This window comes from Blennius ocellaris (assembly GCF_963422515.1).
Source record: "Blennius ocellaris genome assembly, chromosome: 10".
In the NCBI taxonomy this organism is placed as follows: domain Eukaryota; kingdom Metazoa; phylum Chordata; class Actinopteri; order Blenniiformes; family Blenniidae; genus Blennius; species Blennius ocellaris.
This window is the reverse complement of record NC_137659.1, coordinates 10,903,144-10,928,152: the sequence shown is the minus strand read 5'-3', so window position 1 is coordinate 10,928,152 and position 25,009 is coordinate 10,903,144. Positions and strand designations below refer to the sequence as shown.

The 25,009-nt window shown below is 38.8% G+C and overlaps 2 protein-coding genes across 2 annotated transcripts; both read left to right on the top strand.

Annotated features, from left to right (window-relative positions):
• Positions 1-887: 887 nt before the first annotated feature.
• Positions 888-21,987, top strand: retreg1 (reticulophagy regulator 1; the record flags this gene model as incomplete). The annotated part of the gene is made up of 9 exons (XM_080504141.1): positions 888-1,084; positions 1,916-2,022; positions 3,156-3,186; positions 15,989-16,106; positions 16,517-16,601; positions 16,936-17,058; positions 17,777-17,847; positions 18,345-18,468; positions 18,579-21,987. 9 exons carry the CDS (start codon positions 888-890, stop codon positions 19,085-19,087), a joined length of 1,365 nt encoding a protein of 454 aa, XP_080360267.1. The 3' UTR covers positions 19,088-21,987.
• A 717-nt stretch (positions 21,988-22,704) lies between these two features.
• Positions 22,705-24,396, top strand: LOC308135146 (tripartite motif-containing protein 16-like; the record flags this gene model as incomplete). The annotated part of the gene is made up of 1 exon (XM_080503021.1): positions 22,705-24,396. The coding sequence occupies one exon, from the start codon at positions 22,705-22,707 to the stop codon at positions 24,394-24,396; it is 1,692 nt and encodes a 563-aa protein (XP_080359147.1).
• Positions 24,397-25,009: the final 613 nt, after the last annotated feature.

Here is a 25,009-nt window from a genome sequence, read left to right as displayed (position 1 = left end):
ATCATATTTGTTAACTTCCATACTTGTTTCCTAGAACTGGTGAGACATTTTAAATTTGACCCTTCTGTTTCACAGCTCTCAGTATCACAATTGTGTTTTGTCCCACCCATTGAGGCAACACTTGAGAATATGTAGTTTTCACATAAAAGTAGTGCAAGTTACAATTTTTGTTGTGTTTGCTGTTTAGGTAAAACAAATATCCTAAAACAGTTACATTTCCAATTTTCCAAGTAGTTCTAATAGTACCTAACAGGTTAAGGCCAGAGAACACACACACACACACACACACACACACACACACACACACACACACACACACACACACACACACACACACACACACACACACACACACACACACACACACACACACACACACACACACACACACTCAGCTGACATCACTGAACAACATAAGTGGCAGCAGAAGTGTGAAGTTGTTTCAGGTCAGACAGGAAGTGAGGAGAGTCTGTTTTTCATAACAAAATTCCACCGAAGGGAACAGCAAAGCTCATGCCTTAATACTCAAGTGACCATTAAACTGACTATTTTACTCGAAACTTTCACTCAGAAGAATAAAAAGTGACTGTGTTTCTGAATTTATGAGAGAATTGTTTTCCGAAGAAATAACAAATCTTTTTTTATATAATTCGTTTTTTCCTCAGGATTATGAGACAATTATGTAATTAATTCAGAAAAATAAAGTAAATTTTTATTTTTTCATGTGACTGCAATACACTTAGGTATTTATAAAAGTGTTTTCGTGCATGCGTATTGTTTTGTAAGGCTCACACAGGAAACAGTGGAGGAAGCAGCTCCGTTAACTTGACAGCCTTCTGTGCTGCAGGAGCAGAGCATCAGAGCGGAGGGACCCCGGTCATTTTCCAATGCTGGGGATCCGGGACGCAGGAGCCGCAGGCTGCGGGGAGGAGGCTGCCGGTCCGCAGGGGCCGCTCAGCCGGGCACACGGCGGGGAGGAGACGCCCCCCGGCCGAGCAGGGAGTCGTCTCCCCGGCCTGGTCAGCTGGAGGCAGAGACCGTGCAGGACTTCAGCCCTATTTGCTGCAGCCAACACGGTGTTCTGGTAGGCATCATGACGCAGGGATATCACACCTCTGTCCACATCACACTGAGCCACACGCATCAAATCACTATGGTAATAATACTTTTTTAACTTAAGATTAATCAATAATTATTTTTAATCTCTAAATGTAAAGGTCTACGCATTTATTTTGAATATTTTGATTTCATTGTTATTTTCAGACATTGTTTTTGTTTACAATGCACAGGATGGTGTACATGAGGCCCGGTGGAGGGTTTTTTCTGACTGGCACCCAAATCAATAGCATGTGTTACATTTGTTTATTGTTATTTGTTTTAAATGTTACAATTGGAATCACCATCATTTGAAAAAACGTGCAAATAAGTACTTATACAGAACACGAATCATGCAAAACATGTGACACACTGATTTCTTTTAGATATATTGGAGCAGAACATAAGTTCTTTTATAACAATGTTAAACACAATGCCTGTCATCCAAAAGTTGCCCACAAGAGGCTCCAATACGGTCCAGGAAACACCAAAGCAAAGTATTGAAATTCAAAAGAAGCCATCAACTTTTAACATAAAACATTAGCTGAAAACATTAGCTGAGATACCACTGATGCTGCAATAAGAGATGACTACCAAATGCAACAGTTATAGTTTTTTTTTGGACATTTCACTGTATTTTGTGCCAGAAAACATAATTAAAATCGAGTTCATGTTAAAATTGCAGCAATATTCATTATTAATTGTTAGATCTTGCACAACTACAGGAGGTTTCACCTCTAAAAACAACTCCACTGTGAAGCTGTGGTGTTTGTACTGACGCCCTCAGTAAAATAAAAACCCTTGCATTGTTTTTCTGCAGGTTTGTCGCCTCCTTCTCTTTTCGAATCTACAGCCTTCTGGCCATCCTGCTGGCTCTGCTGGTCATTACTGCAACTGCCAGAGAGATCATTCGGTCCAGATCAACAGGTAACATTCAAACACCTAAATATTATCTGTTTGCAATAATCTGATATTATATACAAGTTCAATACAGTATATTTTCCAGTCTTGACCTTTTTTTTTTCTTTCTTCCCATCAAGTATAATTTTAAGCATCTTTTTGTCATTTGGGGGCTTTAATGTTTTTTTTCCCAATGTCCATTGGTTTGGGAATACTTTTTCCCTGCATATTTTTAAACATTTCTCTACTCAAATACATCCCATTTCCAACTGAATGTGTCAGTATGTTGGAAAACAACAAAGCAAAGTGAAGGACAAGATTCGACAGGGGAAAGATTTTAAAATATGCATATTTAGAAAAAGTTTTGTAAAATTTTCAATTTATTTATTTGGTTACAGTACATGCAAGTAGACTTGATTTGATCTTACGATATTTGCAAAAGAAGGATAAATAAAGGTAAAAATATAGAAGGAGGTGAAAAAGATTAACAAAGAAAAGGCAGTCGTAGTTGCATCTACCCAATATGCAAGAAATAATTATCACAGAACTTGCTATTTCCCTTCTTTTGCATTTTCTCCCCATTCGTGAGAAGGTTTCCTTCAGGTACCCGGTACTCCGGTTTCCTCCTACAGTCCAAAAACTTGCATGTGAGGTTTATTTATGACCCTAAATTCCCCCTATAGGTGTGAATGTTAGCGTGTGTGGTTGTCTCTCTGTGTTTGTCCTGTGATGGACTGATGGTTAGCTCGGATTGGCTCCAGCGCCCTGCGACCCTGAACTGAATGAATCAGGATAGAAGATGGTTGGATGTATCTCAGAATTTCTGAACACATCCTTTTGTTTTGTAGCAAATATCTGTTAAATTTCAAGTGATACTTGAGGTTTTTGATCCATAGTTTGAAGGCCGGTGGGATTTTGTCCTTCAATTTAAAGGGTACATTCTATATCTTCCTAAAAGAGATGCAAAACACATTTTTTGCCTGGTGACTGATATGCGTGTTTATATTTTACTTGAAATGAACTATATGAAATTAAATGTGTTTGTGGCTTAGATTAATATATAAAAAGATTTTAATCTTTATTTTCCCCATTCACTATTACTTATGTTTCTCCTGGTGTCACTCACTGGATGATGATGAATAACATTTCTTTCCCCACAGGAGTTCACTTATGGCGCAGCATGACAACCAGGTAGGAAAACCGACATGCATCTGATGTGGATTTTTGTTCTGTGCATGTTTACTGATGAGTGGCATGTGCAGAGAGGAGTTATTGGTTTTAAATCAAACTTGAAAGGCAGGACTGTTCTTAACGGAATAGCTCTGCAGAACGACACAAATTGGGCATTACTGGTCTAATGTTGTTGGTGTAAACAACATCCTACATTTGTTTAAAAATGTGCTATATTGCTATTCACAACTGAAGCTAAACGTTGTTCCAAGCCATTTGTAAAAAAAAAAAAAAAGAACTAAATATACAACAATACACAATTTGATGCAAACTATGCACATCTTTCTTGTGAACTCCATGATATCTTATTTGACCTCAATGTAATGGAAAACAAAAAAGTAAGGAAAACAAGAAGGGAAAAAGAATATCTGAGGAGTGAGCCATTCTACCACAGGCCACTTGATTCAAATCTCAAAGGTACTGATTTAAAATGCTGATCTCACATGAGAAATGCTAAAGAGGAAGCACAAGACTCCTGAAATTGATTTTACGTGATCAGCTGGAGAGAAAACAACCTCGTCCATTATCATTTGCACAGTGATAAAGTAGCTCTTCAGTACAATCCCTGGCTGAACACATATGCGTTCACATGAGTCCTTCAGTATCATACTTATGTGTTTGAGCATTTACACGTCATGTCACGATTATATTTTTAGATATCCTAATGAGCTTTTACAGCTGATCCAGGTTTTCTCATTGCCGCCAACTACTGGGCACAGCAACAGTCTTGACAACAGTAAACACATACCTAAACCTGGCAAAGGAAAATATTTCTCTATTTATTATAACAAATTTAGTTCAGCATCTACCTGGCTATTATAGTAGCAAAAATGATGTGTGTGTGCATGTAGAGAGTTCTGTGTATGTATTACTTTTGCATCTGTTTTGAGATATTATGTGTGTCGTCAGGCTGTGAAGAGATTTGTTTTTGCATAGTTAGATTTGCATGTACACAGATTAGTTTGATTAGTATGTTCATATCAATAGTTCTGTGTGTGTAATATCTTTGGTGTATGTGTAAATAGACCAGTAAATATATGTATTTACCCCCACCACAGACATGCTCAATTTTATTGACATTTGTCTTCTGCCATGACAGAGATTCAACTGGAGTTTCACTTCCTCTCAGAGTAGACTTGCAGGCTTTATCTCATCTGGCTTTGTTGTTTCTGGTTTTCTTTGTTTTACATTAAGTAGCAATTGAGCAATAGTACAGCTCAGTAATTACATACTTAACATAATATTGCAGGAACTTGATAAGACTTAGCTCGACAAAAGTAATCCTGCAAGCTCACGCTGCGGGCATTAATAACCCTCCTTTGACATGAATTTCCATCATGCAATTTGTGTACTCAGACAAATTTGTCTTGAGCAATTAAAACTCTTTACAGACTGCCACACATCATTGTGGGCACACACAAGTCAATATACACTCACACAACTTTCTCGCTCCGTGTGTATAGTAGTCATTTTACTGCTAGTAAAGCTCTGTAAGCAAGTAGGATCTAATCGTGAGTCTTTGCAATGGCCTTGAAGAGCCGATTGGTCACGTATGTCTATCCAATGTAACCTAATCTAATCTCACAGCTCATATCACCTCTGTGAGCTGGAATCACGCAATATCTGCAACACTAAAATGGAGATCAGTTACTCGCCTTGAGTCCTGACTGGAAAAAAAAACCTTATCAGTGAATGAGTTGAACAGAAAATTCATATTAGATTATTGTTTGTTGTTCGGACAACACAAACCCCAGCGAGTTCAACTGTGGGTTGTTGTTAAAGCTAAACGTGTTAAACCAACCATGAACGAAACGAGTATCAAGTTCAGCACAAATGTTTTAGAGAAGTACTTGGATTTGTGGTCTCAGACTTTCAGTCTCCACTCTTTAATTCCTTTATACTTCCTAATGTCATTGTGTCGTGACCCATTTGGCTGACTCGACCTGGTTTGTTGGGGAGTCGCATCGGTCGGCTGGTTCGCACTCCTGCCCTCATTTTGAAAGTGATTGTGTGCCTTGTTGCGATGTGTGTGTGTGTGTGTGTGTGTGTGTGTGTGTGTGTGTGTGTGTGTGTGTGTGTGTGTGTGTGTGTGTGTGTGTGTGTGTGTGTGTGTGTGTGTGTGTGTGTGTGTGTGTGTGCTTGCGTGAGGGGTGGCTGTTGACCGTCACCTGATGCTGCTGCCAGCTGTGAAGGATCGCTGGGATTCAGCAGAGGTGACAGGGATTTGTGGGCGCCAGGCTGGATGCAACACATCTGAGTTATATAACTGATGGTTGGGTAAATCAGGGTCAGGGGCGATTCGCATTGTATTCGCACACGAGGAGATCTGAATCATATGAGTTGGTTTTCAATTCTGTAATGTTGCCAATCAGTGTTGAAAATGGACCAGAATGTGGATAAGTGCTTAGTTTCCTCGAGCTCCTGGCAAACAGCCAGAACTGAAAGTGACAAGAAATTCTTTACGCAGGATGAGTCGTGGCCGAGTGAGTACCAAAACTTGTAAATTGTTCAAATGTCTGTCATTACTTTTCCCCCCATCTTATCTAAATGTGCATATCTAGCACCTCTGAATATCTGTCATTGCCATCTGTCTTTACACTGACTCTGTGTCTGTGACATTTGGATGGCGGTGTGGGATTGTGCTGTTGCCACCTGCAGTTGTCTGTCAGAGGTGTCTTGTGTGTAAGAGCAAGTCTCAAGTAAAGACTTGCAGGAGATTAGCTGCTGACCCAAAATGCGAGCTGACAGCTGGGTGCTTGAGCCAGCTGTCTGGTTAGAGTAAGAGTGTGTGTGTGTGTTATCCACAACACACTCGTGAAATAATATTGGGTGTGTTTTTCTTTCTATCAGTATATTTCGGACCGCGCGGTGAGCTACTGGAAAATGCTATCGCCACACAACAAGAATGTACCTGGTGTGACTCTGGAGCTTTTCTGTGTGGTGTTCTGATTTTAAACTGGCCAATCAGTGTCAACGTGAGTGTGTGTGAGGGTTTGTCTCTCTGTGTTTGTCCTGTGACGGACTGGTGACCTGTTGAATGTTTCCACTTCACCCATAGATTGGATGGTGGAGTTCAGAAGGATGGATGATGTGTTTTGCAATCTATTCCTCTTTTATGAGGACGCTGTTCTATTCAGGATGCTGATTTTGGCCACTTGGGGGCAGCACCAAAAAGTTGTCAAATGACATTCAACAGCGTGGTAAAAAATATTATTATATAAAATCACAATCTGAAAATTGTTGGTATCGTTGTGCTAAAATTTAAACACACATGACTTTTGTTTATTTACTTATTTATTTATTTATATATTACATATAAACAATGTGTGTGGCGGCTGTAAGGCCCAAGACAACCTGTATCTCACACCTTTACTCAAGGTACCGTATATTTACAGGTCTTATGAAGAACCATCCATTCTCATGTAAACAAGATGATTGTTTATCGTTGCGATGTGACGTAGTGGAGAACACTGTTGCCTAAATACACACCTGCACACTTTTTATAGTCGTATTTGTGGGTGATTGCCCGTGTTAACGCTATTATTACCTGGCAAATTATTACCAACAGCAGCTTTGGAATGGTAGCACAGTTGCCATTAGGTTTCAAGTGTCAAGAGAATTTGTTTTTCTTTCTTTGTTTTTTTTTTAAAGGATCAGATTCATCTTCAGCCTATATTGCAATGTAAGGCATAGTAATCAACCCAAAGAGATTGGTAGATAATCAGGAAAAAGTACTATCTGCAAAAAGACATATTCCTGAAATTCACCTTCCATGTTGGTGTTGTGAAATATTCGTTTTTTTTTAAGCTAAATATCTTTCTTTTGAAACCACAGACAGACACTTGCTTTCTTTCTTTTAGTGTAATTGCCTTGATATTGTTTGATTTTCTTAATTATTGAAAAAATCTTAATTCTTCTAGTAATGTTTAATAAAAGTGGAAGTGGACAAACGTCACATGACTTATTGGCTCTGAGGAAAGACTCACTGTGTGTACAGCCGTATGTTCCCACAACAAACACAAAGTGTCTTAAGAGTTGTGAAACCTGAGACCATGCAGTGTGTGTGTGTGTGTGTGTGTGTGTGTGTGTGTGTGTGTGTGTGTGTGTGTGTGTGTGTGTGTGTGTGTGTGTGTGTGTGTGTGTGTGTGTGTGTGTGTGTGTGTGTGTGTGTGTGTGTGTGTGTGTGTGTGTGTGACTCAGCCATTTCTTTTCTACCGGGTTCATATACTGCATGAAGAAGATCAGCCAATCAGATCATTTCACACAGCAGGGGTGTGCATCAGCACGACCCTGGATTGGACTGTGAGGCGGACCGGAGGAAAACAACACAACAGAGCAGCGAGGAGTATTTCACCAGAGTCATATGATACAATCATGTAATGTTTATGGGTTTTCCACCTATAATAGGTGTCCTATAGTTTGTCTTCAACTCAATTTTACCAGGTAAACGTTATATCTACAAAAAAAATAAAAAAGACAAAATGTACTGAAGTGTTGTAATATTTTCACATTTGAGGAACTTTGAGGTATTTATTGAGAGCAACCACAAATAATCAAGAACCAGTGAATCAATATCAGGATTGGCAATAAGATAAATTCAATAGTTGCTGGGTTCTTTTCATTAGATTACATGTATATTAGCTTAATGTATGACCTAACATCCACTATGACGCCACAAATACTGGCAAAGGAAACGACAGGAAATGCTTTTATCTCACAGGAGATGAGCTTGGCCAGAAAAGTGGTCAAATGTCAGGCAACGGAGCTGAATCTCGTTCTCCACAACCTGATTGCAATATGGGGATTACTCAAAGAAATTACATTTCTACTTTCTTTTTATTCTCAATAAACAATATAGGTATTATCAGCAGACTGGACCATCACTTTTCTTACAACGCTGGTGGTCTTGTACATTGGTGACTGATAGTTTGAGTGGAAGTTCCTGGAAAAATCTGAAATTCAAACCAAATCTGTGACTGTCATATCTAAGTCTCCACATTTGTCATCTGAATTAGTTGGAATGTAAGATTCAACATTTCTTAAGCACATCTTCATTCTCCAGTGCCCTGAATATCTTTGTGACCACAACTAACTATATACATTCTGTGTAGAAAGAAACAGGATCTGCGCAACTTCCAAGAAAGTCAGTGTATCATTGTGATGCAACCATGTGAGCACACAAAACATCTTATTTTTAGAATTAATTAAAAAATTGTTTTAGATCTTCAAGAAAGTTTTGGTATGTTTCTTTCACTTCTCAAGGGAAAAAAGTATTTGGAAGATGTGACTGTAGAGGCAGATATTTTTAGACAAGAAATAGAAATGCAATATCAATATTTTTGTTTACAAACCTGTGAAGAATGATCTAAAACACACTTTTTATAGGGTTTTATAAATGCTGTTATTCTGTGCTGATTCATCCTATATAATGACAGTTTGATGAGGGTAATACATCTCAAATGTGTTGATTAAAACATTTTTGTGTGGCTGTCAACTTTTGTGAAAACTCGTACTATGTACAAATTGAAGGAGGGGATACTATGAATTGTATATCTATATATTTTCGTCCTTTTCCAATCATTAAGTTAAAGGGCCGGCCAATGGAGTATGACCTTCTTATTGCTCGGTTACATTGCGTTTATTTTTTTTCCTAAAATGACAGACAAATGTTTAGAATGTGATCTCATCGGCGTACAAACAATCATGTGTCCGTTTGTCTGTCAGTGTTTGAGATACACATATCCCCTCTCGCCTGTCCGTCCATGTCACTGACACAAGCCGGGGGTGTGTTTGGGACGTTGTTGGTGTCAGGTGTTGTTGTGAGGTGGGGTGGGTGGGCTGTCTCTGCCCTCACCACCTCCAGCCCCGCTCCTCTGTGCTCCTGATGGCTGCTGGATGGAATGTAGTGTGACCTGGTTATTTTTAGACAAGGCCTCTTGAAATACTCCAACCGGGGCTTCGTTGTGGATAAACACAAGCGCCTCACAAACAGTGCGTCCTTTATAAACCTGACTTTAACTGAAGCCTGGGTTGGGTTTTTGTTATTGTTTTTTTTTTTTTTTTTAATTCAGCCTCACTTTTACCTGTTTCTTACTTTCCATCTTCAAAAGTCCTGACTTGTCATCCATTTTTTGGCTACCTGTAGTCGCGTCATCACGTCTCTCTGAAGGTACCAGGAGCTGTTAAGATGTCACCTGAAGATCATGGGGCAGGACTGAGGTATGGCTGTGTGTCCAGGAGAGGAAGCCACAAAAGATTCAGCTCTCACAGATCAGATAAAAGCGTGTCATTCGTGGCTGATGCTTTTAGGGCAATTGGATTTATTTGTCCTGTTAGTTTATGTTTCATAACACTTTGCTCTGTTTTATTTTTTATTCGTAGACAATAGGGATGAACTGAAAAAGTTGTGTTTAAATAGTAAAACCTGACAAGACAAAACTCTTCGAACTACTTACTGTTAACTTTAAAAAATAAGATGTAAAAATGTGTTTTTCTTGTTGCAATTTGAGTGTAATTATTCTTCAAATTGTTTATAAATTAACAATTCAACAGATTTGTATAATAGTTTGCACGATCATTGTTTTGTAGGGGTTAAGTTTGATTTGATGAGGATAGTTTGTTCATATTGGAATAAAAGTTTGATATTAATTTTTGATTCTAATTCAGTTTTGACGCAGAACGGAATACTTCTAACAGTCTCATCTCTCCATGTCCATTTTATACATTGTGTCTTATTCTACTTATAGGTTTCGGGCTGGCACAGACACATGCCGATGAGTCTTTCTATAGAATGACATTAAGTTGTACTTTCACTCTGTTACCATCCATGTATCTGTTAGCACAACATAAACAGGTATTAGTCACTTCAGAGTCAATGTCTCTGTGGCAAATACTCACACAAACAGGTGGGTAAACATGCTTACCCCCTTGAACCCTCTTTCCCAATCACAAGCGAAGAGCGAGGATGTGTTTGCCGCCATTCCTTGCATTGTTTGTCTTGAGCTATTTTTAAAGCACCGTCACTGGTCTTGTTAGAGGCTCAGACATGCCGCTCCCGTGTTGTCTCAAAGATTACCGATTGGGTAAAAACCGATATCCCTCCGACAGCTGACCGTGTGCTGCTATTGCCTACAGGCCCCGTCTCCAGTCCTCTTTCATGGTGTCACGCTCTTTTGATACTTGGGACATTTTTCTTTTTGAGCGTTGACTGTGCTGTTTTCTTAGCCTATGGGCTGATTGATGACTCACAAGATGGTGATGGTCACTAGTGGTGTGTGACGACCTCGGCTAATGAATGGTGATCTGCTCAGTTTCCGAAGAATTTGTGAAGCAGTGACAGAATCTGAGAGGATTCTAGTGAGGCAAACCTCCTTAGGCTTTCAAGAAAGACAGAAAGGTTGCTTTAGATTTAAAGAAACTACATTTCTGACTTTTAGTCAAACATTAGCATTGTTATGAATCTATTAATGTAGGATGTGGACATAGAAATGTAAGTCAAGTGTCTGCAGAGCATGTATATATGGATTATGATGAAAAATAGTTGTCTGATCTCATTTGACAGGCTCAGAAATCAAACACAAGAACATCAAGTGATACATTTTTGATTTATGACTAAAAACACAATACAGATTTGTGTCATACCATTAAAAAAATACTACTCTTCATTGCTAAAGGCTCAACAGTATGTGCTGTAGTAGTTTCAACAATTTCAAAACTTCATAGAAAGATTTAACCTTTTAATAGAAGTAATATAACTTGGCGGTGTCATGATAACCACTTTGATTTGTCTAATTTGTGTGTCATCTCTAAGAGTGCAGGATATTAGTCCATCATTTTTATATCAACTATAACTATGATCACAAAAAACACACAATTGATGTACGTTTTTGATTCTCAATGTAGCCAATCTTTCATTCACATCTGATTGGTTCCTGCATAATATGTTCAATTACACATCAACAAGGTAAAGCATGAATGGCATAAAACTTCACAGTATGTCACGCAAAAAGATTTGCATCTCTGGTCAGGGAGGCGCTGGTGTTTCGTGGAACAGATCGCTTACGGTGTCCATCCATTCGTACTGCTATTATTGCTTCGCAGTATCGCTGTCACATGTTCAGACCATCGATGTTCTCTGGAAAGCAGACCCCCCTACCAGGCCATGTGCCTGGAAGTGGAGAGGAGAGCAGACATCTGACCTTTCGTCATATGGGGGTTTGTGAAACGAGGCCGGATGTTTAGGTCAGGTGGGTGTATGTGAGATACTGTATCCCCTCACGGTCAGCGGCTCAGCTGACATATGACATCATGGGCGGAAAGTTGGATTGCTGTGAAAGCAATTGGGACACAAAGAAAGAAACTGAAGGTAAACGGGGTGGTTTGATTCATCTTCATTGGAAACCACAAACGAAAGAGAAAGATCGGCAAAAGGACGGATCTCAGTGAGTGTGGCACGAGGCAAATTGTGATCGCTAGCCAACTGGTTCTCAAATAAAACTGCAGCTCTTGTGGGGTCAGTGCAGCGGCCTGTGTCTGTCAGAAGTGATCCGACAAAGGAAAAGTGGTGAACTGGCTACCGGGCTCATGTGGTCTAATAGGGGTCTCTGATCACACAAATCTTCAGAAGTCTAGTGGAGTCTATGCCACAAAAGCTCAGAGTAAAAACAAGACTTACACAATATTAGCCATGCAGTCATAATGTTCTGGCTGACAGGAGCCGTTTCATCTGAAGTTTTGTGTCATGGAGGATTCAGGGAGATGCAAATAGGAGTCCAGTCGCCTGCAGCCGCCAACGAATGCTTCTTTGCGCCACTTTAGACGCTAAGTCTTTTCTTGAGGATCTGCCAGCTCGAGGGACTAAATCTGGAGTGTGTCAGAAACAACACAGATCTCTTCCTGGAAATGTAGTAATACCCATTTTTTTGATTCTGTACAAAGTAGCACAGGAAAAAGGGACTATCTTTGTCCTCTTTACGACTATACATTCTTAAAATTGCATAAAACGTTGTTATATACTTGGTCATGTATGTTTTTTCAAGTCAAACGCACTGAAGTTGATGTGTTAAGTTTCAAATGTATATCCGTCCTATACGAAGGAGTCAGCAAGGAATCAGGTTTTTGTTTTTTTCCAAATTCATCAAAAAGCAGCCAAAACTTATATCATAACAGACTCTTTTCAACCCTAATAAGGATTCCTGCAATCAACTATTGAGCCTCAGACACTGTTACGTGGCGTAAAATTACAGCAACTCGTCTTCATGATAATAAAGACAGAAAGAAAAAGGACATACTTTGATAAAACCTTAAAAAAGTGATGCACTGAAATTTCATTATCATGATTTTAAAAGCAAATTTGTTCACTACGTTCTCAAACAATCAGTGCTTGATTAGGTCACAATGAGCTGACAAACAAGCTCATTGTTTGTCAGCGTTCACATACAGCACAGTTTAATTTCAAATGGGCCGGACCAGTAAATAATAGCATTATAATATCTGAGTAAATAGAACTCCAAGTCTGTCTTTGTTTTTGTGAAACAAAGTATTAATATCTTTTTTTTAAAATTAACATTTAATGAAATATCCTTTTACGACACAACACAAAACATTTGAATAAAATTAATGCAATTTCAACAATATTGTGCCACAGTTCCCTATGTATGTTACAATTTACAGATCACATAGATCTTTAATACACTATTTGCACCTTTAGAGGCATAAAACATGTAGTCACATAGAGCTGGAGCTAAAAAATATCCTAGGTTCATATTATATTCAGAAAACCTTGTCAAATTCTAGAACTCATCTTTTCATATAGACACATTTCTACATCTGCATAGTAATCCTAATCTCCTGAACTGACTTGAAACATAATCCAAACTGAAGTGGAAAGCAGAGTTGTGCCCCTGTCCTCCCCTGGTGGTCAAATACATGCATTGCAGTCAATGTCATAATATTACACAGCTGGCAATCTTGCAGGCTGGATTGGACTCTCTGGTGGACTGGTTCTGACCTGCGGGTAATACGTTTAAAACCCCTACTCTATTCATCCAGATCCTGTATCATCATGTAAATCATTTTCTTCTAACATAAACATTACTACGACAAACATTGCCTTTGTTGCAAGTGTATTTTAATCTGCAGACACGTATGGGAAAAGGTAATAGCATGGCATCAGAGGTTACGTTGATCTAACATTTTCAGATTTTGAGTAACTACATTAAAATAACGGACGACAGTTAAATCTATATTTGTTGGCTGAAGTGATATTTTTGTCTTATCAACCCATAACGGGTTTTTGGATTCCAAAGTCATCATCCAAAAGACTAATACAGGACCATTGTCAAAAACAGAACAATAAAAGCTACGGCTGTCCTGCCACAAATATGTACGCTTGTACAGGATGTTGTAATAATGGAAAACGCTGGCTGGACGACTGGAAGGAACCTGCTTGAGCTGTTGTGGTAAACTGATCCCCACGTTGACTTCACACCGGTTGTTTCCAGGACAGCTGCATTCACAGGGTGTGTAGTTTCCATCCTCAGCTGGACTTAATTTTAGTATATTGTCATTTAATGTCCTAAACCCTGTTGAGGCGTGTTACATTTTCCTATATGAGACAATATGTGTATTCCATTTCAATTCATGATTTATACTTTATTGTATTTCCCATTCTTTCTGTTTGTTTGTGTTGGGGGGGGGGGGGGGGGGGGGGGGGGGGTGGATGGATGATGACAGGGCACCGGTTTTTATCTAACACGTATTCAAACTCATTTTCACCCTCCCAACATCTTCAAATTACAATAAGAAACTAACAAAAACAACCTGCTAAGCACATCGAGGTATCTACTGAAAGTAACTCAGGGAGGAATTCCGACTTCATGCTTTCACAGTTTTATCAATCATCCCCGTCACATGAGCCTCGCCCTCTTTTCCAGAGGCTTCATGTGAAATGAACTGCATGACTGAGTGATCGCAGTGCTGAAATGGAAGATGATGATGTTTGGGAACCCCCCCTTCGCTGTAGGGGAAAGTTTCATATCTCATCAGGTGACCCAGTATTTCCAGCAGTGCCACAGTATTGGAAAGAGTCTCGCATCCCTATTCCCAGCTCACCCCTGTCTATTTAGTCATCTGGCCACTGTTATTGTGGGCCGCTTAATTTAGCCCGACGACATTCACGCTGGAGTTGGCACTTGTGTGTGGATTAATTTGATCAAAGACCTTCCAAATGGTGATTCTATTTTTTAATGCAGAGTCACTGTGGATTATGTCAGTAATTATGAGGTGGGTTTTGTTTTTAGGTGCAGTGAAAAAAACAACACATCAAGTTAAAGTCTTATATTTGATCATTTTATCTTCATGGTGAGGACCAAAGTAGAAATCAAAACAAACTATTTTTTCAGGTTTTAGTTCATGGCTTTTTTCATTATTTTAGAGAACACATTAATACTATTTCCTCTTTATTTATATCCTATTTCTACCAGAATGACTAACTATAGAAATATTGTCATTATATTCTAATAACGGATTCCAACATAGATTCCATTCCATGCCATGTCTCTTAAAATTGGTTGATTATAACCACTGCAGCTATCAAAACTGAATTTATTACCATTTGGAAATGGTAAAACAAAGACAAATAATGGTCAATATGGTACAATATCACTAACTCTTTATCAGGCGATTAAACAGATTTGGTGACTTCCACATTATTTGATTTATACTATCAATGCTAAAGTATAAATTTTTTTCCAGGAATCATGGAAAAACTATGAAAAAACTCGTAGGTCTTTCTGCTTTTTCTGACATAAAAAAGGAAAATGCAATGTAAAATCATAACATTACACTGCCCCTTATATATTAGTTTGACCATTTTAGCTCCCAATATAGTACGTCTAATTTAAGGCACTTTTTTTTTTACAGCTCCGCAGTTCATAGCATATATTGAAGATGGGTTCAGTCAAATGTTACAGTATTGCAGTGGGGAATCTACACAATTTTAGACAGACTGAGTGTCTGTGTGAATCTATGTATAAGATTGAAAGTGAAAAGTTTATTCATAATGCTTAAATCAAAACACGATATATGTCGACACATCAGCTTTCAAGCCAAAGTCATTAGCAGAAGGATAACTCTATCTGGCTCACGGTGTCAGCTCCATTAACAGAGTAAAAGTATCAAGCTAGCGTGGACTAATCAATCAAAAACTTTTTTTTTTTACTTCTACAATCAAAACTTTTAGATCTAGCAAACTGCGAATAGATTGTTGTCGACCTTCTCATCTGTGTGTTATTGTTCTAACTTTATTCTTCTGTGTATGTGAATGTACGACTGTGAATGTGTATGCATATATTGTGCATGTATAAATATGTTTATCTGTGCAAGTACTTTCTTTTACTGGTAGTGTTTGGTCTATGTGAAGCATTTGAATCACATTTTATTGTTTAGAGGCTATACCCATAAAGATCGATTGAGAGATTGATCATTTGGGGAAACCTTGCATGTAGTGGAATTTCTTTGTATGTGAAATTATTTAACTGCAAATATAAATCATATGCTTTGATTATGTTGCACTACTAGGTTACTGCTTGTCGTCAGCATGGACAGAACGATAGCACAGAATTGAGGATCATCTTCACGATCTACTATTGAATGATTTTACTCACCCTCCTGCTCATAACTTCCACTTTAATGTCAGAATTCACTATCCAGATTAGGCTACGTGAGTTTACCAAATGCTGCTTCTGTCTTTGTGTGACTGCAGCTGGGAGATCATTGACTCAGGCCAGAGCAGCCGCTCTGGGGCTGGACTCCAGCTCAGCGACTCCCTCAGAGTTTTCCTCCAGGAGACGTCGGCTTTTAAACAGCAAAACCCCGGCAAGGTGAGGAAGAAAAACGTTGTCACTTCAGATTAGTTAGTAGGTGGAGATTATTTTATGAAAATCTGTTTTTTTTTTTTTTTTATAACAACCTATGGATGGAAATTCTAAAAGTATAAATGTGTAAAGTATTAAATATGTAATATAATTAATTTACCCATCCAAAGCTTTTCTGAAAAACAGTGGTTATGTATTGTTGATGAATACATTTTCATTAAGCAAATCAATATTTGGGGGAAATGTCTCGTTTTTTTCCTTGGTTTTTTTTTTTTTTAATATGGATAAAACAATCCATTGTTAAAGTTCAGTGAAACCTAACTAAGTTACAATAAATGTTTTTATGGGAGATTGTCAAGAAAACAACTAATCGGATCATGTTTGTCTTTCTTGTCTTTGCGTTTTGTCCGCTGTAGTTTTGCTTGCTGGTTTGCAGTTTGTGCACTTTCTTCGCCGTCTTAGGACGCTACATTCCAGGGATTGTTATCTCATATATTTTAGGTATGTAAACACTCGTTTTGCAGCATACTCATATTGTGTATATCCTAATTTCTAATTATAAAGATAAATGCTCTAGAACTCTAGTAATGATTGGGAATTGTGGTGTGCATGTGGAACACGTTTAAGAGAGGTCACTGATGTACATATAGGAGTGTTTTATCAATATAACTTTAGATAATGACTCGGAATCAAGGAAGTTTATCTGATTTTCACATGTATGGTTCTGTAAATAGAGATGAAATAACGTTTAGTGTGTCTCCTATGGCTTGTAGGTTGTTAACTGTAATGAGTACTTGTATGAATACATTGTTCTTCTTTTGACGTCTCTCTGAAGTGCTCGGCATCTTCCTGTGGCCTTTGATATCATCCCATGAGGTTGGTTTGTGGCTGAAGCCAGTTCTGCAGAAGCTGGACTTTGGCATTGGAGATTTCTTTCAGAAAGTCAAAGAGAATCATGGTAAGTGTAATACAGAGTAAGACACTTAACCAGGTAATTTATTTCAATCTAGATTATTTTTTTTACTTTTACAATGTCAAGGCAAAAAAAGGTCTATTGCTTGTTTAACGCCAGACAAGTAACCTATTGATTGATTGATCAGACTGCTTTTTGTACATATTACAGGTGATATTCATCACAGAGAAAATCAACAATGCAAACACAAATCACATTTTTCTGACTATTTTTTAGTGTTCGCCTCTATATTTGAACACAGATATCTGTACTTTTTACCCCATATATTCCTCAAAAGTGGCACATGACTTGTTATAAACTCTACCTATGTTGAGTTTCAGTTCAAAGCAAGTGAAGATAATTGTTTTCCCCAAATTTCTCACAACTAAAAGTTTTAAATCAAATTTTGTGTGTGTTACATATAAAGTCCAACTGGGTTTTCCTTATTTTTTTTCATTTTTCATTACATCCTGACTACTTTTTGTGGCTAATTATTTAGAAATTTCAATTGTGGTACCCTATGTTATGGTGTGTTTCAGTAATGTGCTCTGACGGCACAGATTCACAAATATGTTCACAAAAGGATTTTCTGTATATGCATAGTAACATCAAATACAAATATTCACAGATAGCTTTTTTTTTTTTTTATTGTGCCTTGTTTTTTGAATTCAATGTTGCAGAAGAAAACTGAATTGGCCTCACATGCATGTTTTCTTTCATCCAGAGAAGAGAATCATTCAGTCTCAGACTGAGAAAGAGGGCATCGAGTCAGACCTCTCCTCAATGTTTCCCAAGGTGGGGCATCTCATCTAATTACACCTCTGCTGACTGACAAGATCATGAAATTCAGCACACATGATCCACATCAGCATTGAGATCTGAGCCCATGCCAAAAGAGCCTTTTTCAGTTTTTCTTTTTCATTCAAGCCAAACGCATCTCCAGCAGTGGAGAAAGTCCAGCTCACAAAACAAGTACTGATAACTTTTCCTTTAACGGAGTTGAGGTTGTGCTCATTATTAAGTCAGTTGGGTCTTTAAAAGATGCAGCTGCTGAGCATTAGTGCATGCAGCAAACAAACAAAAAAAAAAAAACAAGGATACGTCAAACTTTACTCAAAGTATCTCATTCCAAATACTTTTTTCTTCATATGCACATTTTATAAGTGTTGATATTTGTGCTTTAGCTAGCTTTGGTAAGCGAACCAGGGTTTTTGTTTACGCCACCTTTAAATCTTCTAATGAGCAGCCCTGCTTTGGTTCGTCTGACCTTTCCATGTGTATCGCTCCTTCAGCTCGACTCCACAGTTTGCAAAGAAATGTGTGTATCTGACACAGAGGTGTCTGATATAACATGGACAGATAACGGGACTTTCAACCTGTCAGAGGGACACACGCCACAGACGGAAAACTCAGACGGTACTTGACACTGAAACCGAAAGTTTGTAATAGCCATTTATTCATGTCTTAGCGACTTGGATACTTATAGAGGTTTTTTTTTGGTTTTTTTTGTCACTTCAACTTTCCAGACCTCGACAGAGAAGAGGCCTTTGCTGGCGGGCTCCCAGAGTTCCCTTCACTTGACAACGGTGCAACAACTAATGGCGACGATGATGACGACCTCAGCCTCGGTCTTCCTATTTCGCCACCTCGACCCCAAAAGCCAGGCACGCATTTGCCTCCTCTCAAAGACCAACCCACCGACAAAGCCTTAGAATTGGTGAACCGGATGGCAGGCGACGTTATCACTGCCGCTGTCACGGCGGCCATCCAGGAGAGAATAGAAGCAGCAGTTGGCTTCATGGCGCTGAGCGAAGGTCCCGAGCAGTCAAGACTGCCAGAATCCACCAGGCTGCTGGAGCTGGAGGAGGAGTCCGATAGCGAGGTGGAGGACTTTGAGTTGCTGGACCAGTCAGAGTTGGAACAACTGGAGGGGGAGCTTGGCCTTGGAGAAGACAAAACCAGGGGGAAAGAGGCCAAGAATGACAAGCCAGCAGAGTCATCTGGGTTCTTCTCCAAACTCCTGAGACGCCACTGATAGATGTAGAGTTCGGCTGGGGAAGTAGAGGGGGTATACCAGGGACATGGGGGTGGGGGGGTGGGTGGGGTCAGGTTAGGGGCGACTTTTTAGGTTGTGAGGAAGCCATGTTTCCAGTTAATTATTTTCCTGGGTAGCTGCAGTTCATAATTGATCTGAAAGAATAGAAATAGTAGGGCTGACACTCCGGTCACAATCAGCTCAGAATAATGCCGAGATCAAGCATCACTATGGCAGTCTGGTCACGGCCTGGCTCAACTAAAACGTTTATTTAAATGTGCTTCAGTACTTTTTGCCCACACCACCCAGCACAGAGCTGTTTGATCACTTTAACATGACTGTGTTGTAGTGGGTCTGGAATTGTTGGGAGACCAGTTTGCTCTGGGTCTAAACTATATAGCTGTGATGATTGGACATTTGTCAACGTGGAAATCTCACAGTAATCCTCCACTGAACACAAGTATCTGCCCATTCAAAAAATTATTTCAAGAAATATTTTTTCTTTTCATTTTTATGTATTCATTTACAGCAAAAATAAACAACAAATGAACATTTTGAGCCACAGTGGCTGTCCTCAATACATTGTTGTGTGATCTCGGCAGAAAAGGTTGATGACCAGTTAATGGATTAATATCCATTTTAATCCGTTGCTGTGGTTACATTTGACCTTTTTAAAGCAGCTGAATAAGGTTTGACTAGTAAGACTCATTTACTGTTTATAGCATCATGTAAACACTCAGAATAATGAAGTAAAAGTATTTAGCTCTCTGTAAATGATACTTAAGCAGTTACATTTTTTTTAAATCATCATATAGCTAAATTTTACCATTCAACCTTGATCGATACCAAATGAGATTATAGAAGTTATTCCAATCACTGAACTAGGAATTGTACAAAACAATAGCAAATACCATGAGAAGTTCCACAAATCCCCAAATATATTGGAGAAGCAAAACACATGAAAAAAACTTTTATGTGATATTTCAAGACTGAATGTATACTTATTTATATTGCTTTTTTTAAAGCAGTATTGGTGTCTTCAGGTCAGAGGGAAAACTTGCTGTTACATATTATTAATCCATTTTAATTGGAAAAATCCAATAGTGAGCACTCACTTTGAATACCCAGAATTCAACAGGCATTAAGTCAAATGACAATCACAAGGCAACAAAATCAACTTTCAAAAAAATCTAAATCAACAACTAAAAACAGCTTACAGTTACATTTTAGACAATAATGATTTAAAAGGAAACCTTTTTTTTGTTCCTGTTTTTATATTCTTTCTTTTTTTCCAATTTTATATGCACTTGTTTTTTTTTCCATTACATATTTATGTAGCCTAGTTGAATGAGTTCTATTTTATTTCAACATGCAGCGGGTCTCAGAATATCATGCATGGAAATCTAATTTTGAGACAAAATTAAAGTAAAACTGAATATTTTCGTTTTCTCTCAGTGTGTGCTGGCAGCATGCAGGTGAGCCAGTGAGTTCACTTTGGGCTGAGAAAGAATTCAGATCATCCAATAGCCAAACTTGTGAACAGAATTAGGACTATAGCTGGTATTATGGTTTTCATCCAGTTTATTCTCTGGATTTTTACATTCACATTACACAAAAGGAAAGTTTGTAAACTTTTTGTAATGCTCTAGTTCTGCACGAATCTGATATAAATGGTGATATGATCTGTATTACATATCATCAAGATAATGACTTCAAACAGAGATAATTTGCATTCACTAAGGAGTTATAAAGTCACCTTGAAGAGTATCTGTCTCCAGCTATGCACAAGTCAACAAATGGAGACAATATAGTGATTTTTTTTAGAATGGTTTAAAATCCCTGCTAGACAGTGTGCAGGTCTGATCAGCAGCTTCCCAAAGCTCAGGATTGGTGTTACTGAAGCTAAAACAAATTTAAGTTAAACCAGGGCTGAGTTAAACCAATGAGTTAAACCAGGGCTCACTGGCTTTTTCCAGCAGCATTTTGGATGTTGAAAGAAATTAGTTAATTGAAGCGATGAAATCAAATGAATTATGTTAATTTTGTGTTATTAGATGTCACTTTTCAGTTTATCTTAGCATTTTTTTCTGACCACTATTAGGGTTACTGCGAGAATTGAAAATAAAAATCCTTTAAACACAAAACAATTCAAGATAGTTGCTGGTATAGCTACTTAAGTGTCAGCACAAAACATCTACGGGTAAAATAAAAACAAATATATACATTTCAAGAATTTCCCTCTGAGGTTACTAAAGTATATCTATTCTGTTAATTTGACACTAAACTCATAGAAAGTGTCACTTAGGACCCAAACTTACGCAAAAGAAGCAGCCAATCTTTGTGGTTCACATTCAGTTCCTCACACTGAAAGATGATCAGATTCTGAAATTTGCTTAACGCACTGGAGGCAAGTTCTAACATGCTGTCTTGTCCACCCTAATATTAAATCCAAAGCCAACATAGGGAAGCCCAATGGGTCATGCATCAGTAGTGGATACACATAAATAAGACTTTCTTTAAAAATAACTGCACATTTATAGATGACGATCTATTAATAGAGAAACATTGCAATGTTTAATGCATTTTGTTGAATTATTCATGTAAGGCATTTTGTCATTGTAAGACGATGGAAATATTTGTTCATCTGTGCCTAAGAGGAGTTTGAAGCGACTGCAATTTTAGCTCAAATGTAATAATAATAATAATGATAATGATAATCCTAAGACAACGAATGTTCTGAGGCAGTTTCGGGTTTCACTGAATAAAATGTTATTGAATTTGGTATAGCTTTTTCGTTTCTTTGTCATTTTCCTGATGTGCATTATGGTTATCTCTCTGCAGATGCATGATGATGAGAAATCCTTTAAATAGCTGGTGCAACAACATGTTGGGGAGGCGATCAGAACCACAATGTATTAAAAATGTAATTCTATGTAACATCAATGTCAATAAAATGTTGCAAAGCAGTCTTTTATTTTTATTATCTGCAGTTGTGAACTTGCACTGTCCACTGATATGTAGCATTATTACACACCTTCAAAGTTGTTAGCTAGGCGCTTCAATTCACAATCAATAATATTTGTTTTTTAATGATAAAACACATTTGATTTTATTATTCTTAAACTTATTGAGTTGTCAATGATAATTGCGCAGCACACTGCTGGTCACATGACTTGCTTTAAATGATGGCAGGTTGTAACTCATAAAAGTGATGCGAGAATGGTTCCTTTTATTCTAATTTAGGGTAAATTAATTAACCCCATATCCATGTGTTTGGATTGTGGGGTGAAACTGGAGTATCTGGAGTAAAACCCACCCACACTCAGTTAAAAAAAGAAAACAAACAAGGACTTGTAGTTAATAAATGACTCTAAAATTGCTCTCAGGACCTTGTGACTCTTAAATTGGTGGTATTGACAATGGATGTTTTTTTAGCGACATCACCTTTTTTTTGCAGCGCCTCCTTTCTGCTTCCTGTAGATCTGCAAATGGGCGGAACCAAGATGGCGGCGTGTCGGCACTGATAGGCTCTGCCCACTGCTGAGACACATGATTTGTAGATCGTAGCTCGACCTCGCGCCTCTTTTGGGGAAGTGAAACTTCACAGAGTTGGTGAAATGGCGCACAAAGGAGTCGAGCTGGACGTGGAAACCTTCTCATGTTCAATCTGTCTGGACCTGCTGATGGAGCCGGTGTCGGTTCCCTGTGGACACAGCTACTGTATGAACTGCATCAATGGCTTCTGGGATGAAGAAGGTGAGAACAAAGTCTCCAGCTGCCCTCAGTGCAGGCAGACATTCACACCCAGGCCTGTCCTGGTGAAAAACACCATGTTGGCAGTTTTGATCGAGGAGCTGAAGAAGGCTGGACTTCCGGCTGCTCCTGCTGACTGCTGCCAGGCTCAGCCTGAAGATGTGACCTGTGATTTCTGCACTGGGAGAAAACTGAAAGCCTCCAAGTCCTGTTTGTCTTGTCTGGCCTCGTATTGTGAGAAACATCTTCAACCCCATTATGATGTGGCTCCACTCAAAAGACATAAACTGGTGGCTCCTTCCAAAAACCTGCAGGACAACGTCTGCTCGTGCCACAATGAGTTGCTAAAGGTGTTCTGTCGTACTGACCAGGAGTGTGTCTGCCACCTCTGCTTCATGGATAAACACAAGGGTCACGATGCAGTCTCAGCCGAAGCAGCAAGGACAGAGATGCAGGAAGCGGCTCAGGGCAGTCGAAAGAAAATCCAGAAGAGAATCCAGGACTTGGAGAAAGAGGTGGATCTGCTTCAGCAGGAGATGGAGGCCATTGATTGCTCTGCTGACCAAACAGTGGAGAGCATCCTGAACATTTTCGAAGGGCTGATCCAGCTCATCAAGAGGAAAAGCTCCGAGGTGCAGCAGCACATCAGATCCCAGCAGAAAACCGAAGTGAGTCGAGTGAAAGAGCTTCAAGAGACGCTGCTGCAGGAAATCTCTGAGCTTGAAAGCAAAGACTCTGAGCTGGACCAACTGGCAATCACAGAGGATCACATCCAGTTCCTACGAAACTGTCCCTCACTGTCACAACTCGCTGAGCCCACGCTGTCATCCACCGTCGATGTGCGTCCCCTGAGCTACTTCAGGGACGTGACACCAGCCGTGTCCAACATCAGAGATAAACTACAGGCAACACTCACTCAATATTGGGAGGACATATTGATGAGAGTGTCTAAAGTGGATGCTTTACTGTCAGAGCCAGTGACCAGAAATGACTTCTTAAGATATTCATGTGAAATCACACTGGATGTAAACACTGCACACAAAAACCTGTCATTGTCAAATCAGGACAGAACAGTAACAGACGAGGGGTATATGAGGGCAACATGGTATCCTTCAAATGTAGAAAGATTCACTGAATGCGTCCAGGTCCTGAGCAAAGAGACTTTAACCGGACGATGTTACTGGGAGGTGGGGTGGAGCGGAGACGGCGTTTCTATTGCAGTTGCATACAAAAATATTGACAGAGTAGGAAGCTCAGAAACGTGTGTATTTGGCCAGAATGACAAATCTTGGGCTTTACATTGTCATCGTCATGATCATCACTTTCTGTACAACAACGTCAAAACCACGGTGTCTTGTTATGGTTCTTGGAGAATAGGAGTGTACCTGGATCACAGAGCAGGCACTCTGTCTTTCTTCGGAGTCTCTGGCGACTCGTACAGAAACCTGACTCTCATCCACAAAGTCCAGGCCAGATTCACTCAGCCGCTCCTCGCTGGGTTTGGGAGTAAGAGACTGAATTATTCTGGAGGTGTTGAGATCTACAAACTGAAATAGACAAAGGTGCTCCAACTCTGATTCTGGTGTCAACAAATTTTGTGTCTTTCTTTGCGCACACATCACCACTGAATCACATCCACTTTGTGTTCTCTAAATACTTAAATCAGAATTTAAATGATTTTGTGGATGAATATCAGCAAAATGTTCATATTATACAAATTAAATGGATGTTCAACTTCAACACTATTATTTTCCTTGTGTATTAACTTGCTGATTAGTGTTTGTATTTTTCCTTTAATATGATTTAGGTTTTGAATTGTGTATGTTAAGGTGAGGTTCTTTCTTCAAGACTTCAGTGTATCTGTGTTGGATTATATGTGCAAAAGTAAACAATAAAGTGTGATAAACAAATCAAAGAAAGAGTGATTGTCGACCACAAAGAAAATTTAGATTGAATGAAAATAAAAGACAAACACCATTATCAAAACATATTTTTATTCACATAATCCTCTAAACTAAGACAAACATCCATTCAGCCATTTATCTGGTATTTTGGCCTTTTCCATGCGAGGCTCATATTTTATTCTTCAACTTGTAATGTGCACACACTTTGCAAAATAAAAAAAAATACAATGTTTGTAAGCAAGATTTAAGTCAAATCTTTCAGTCT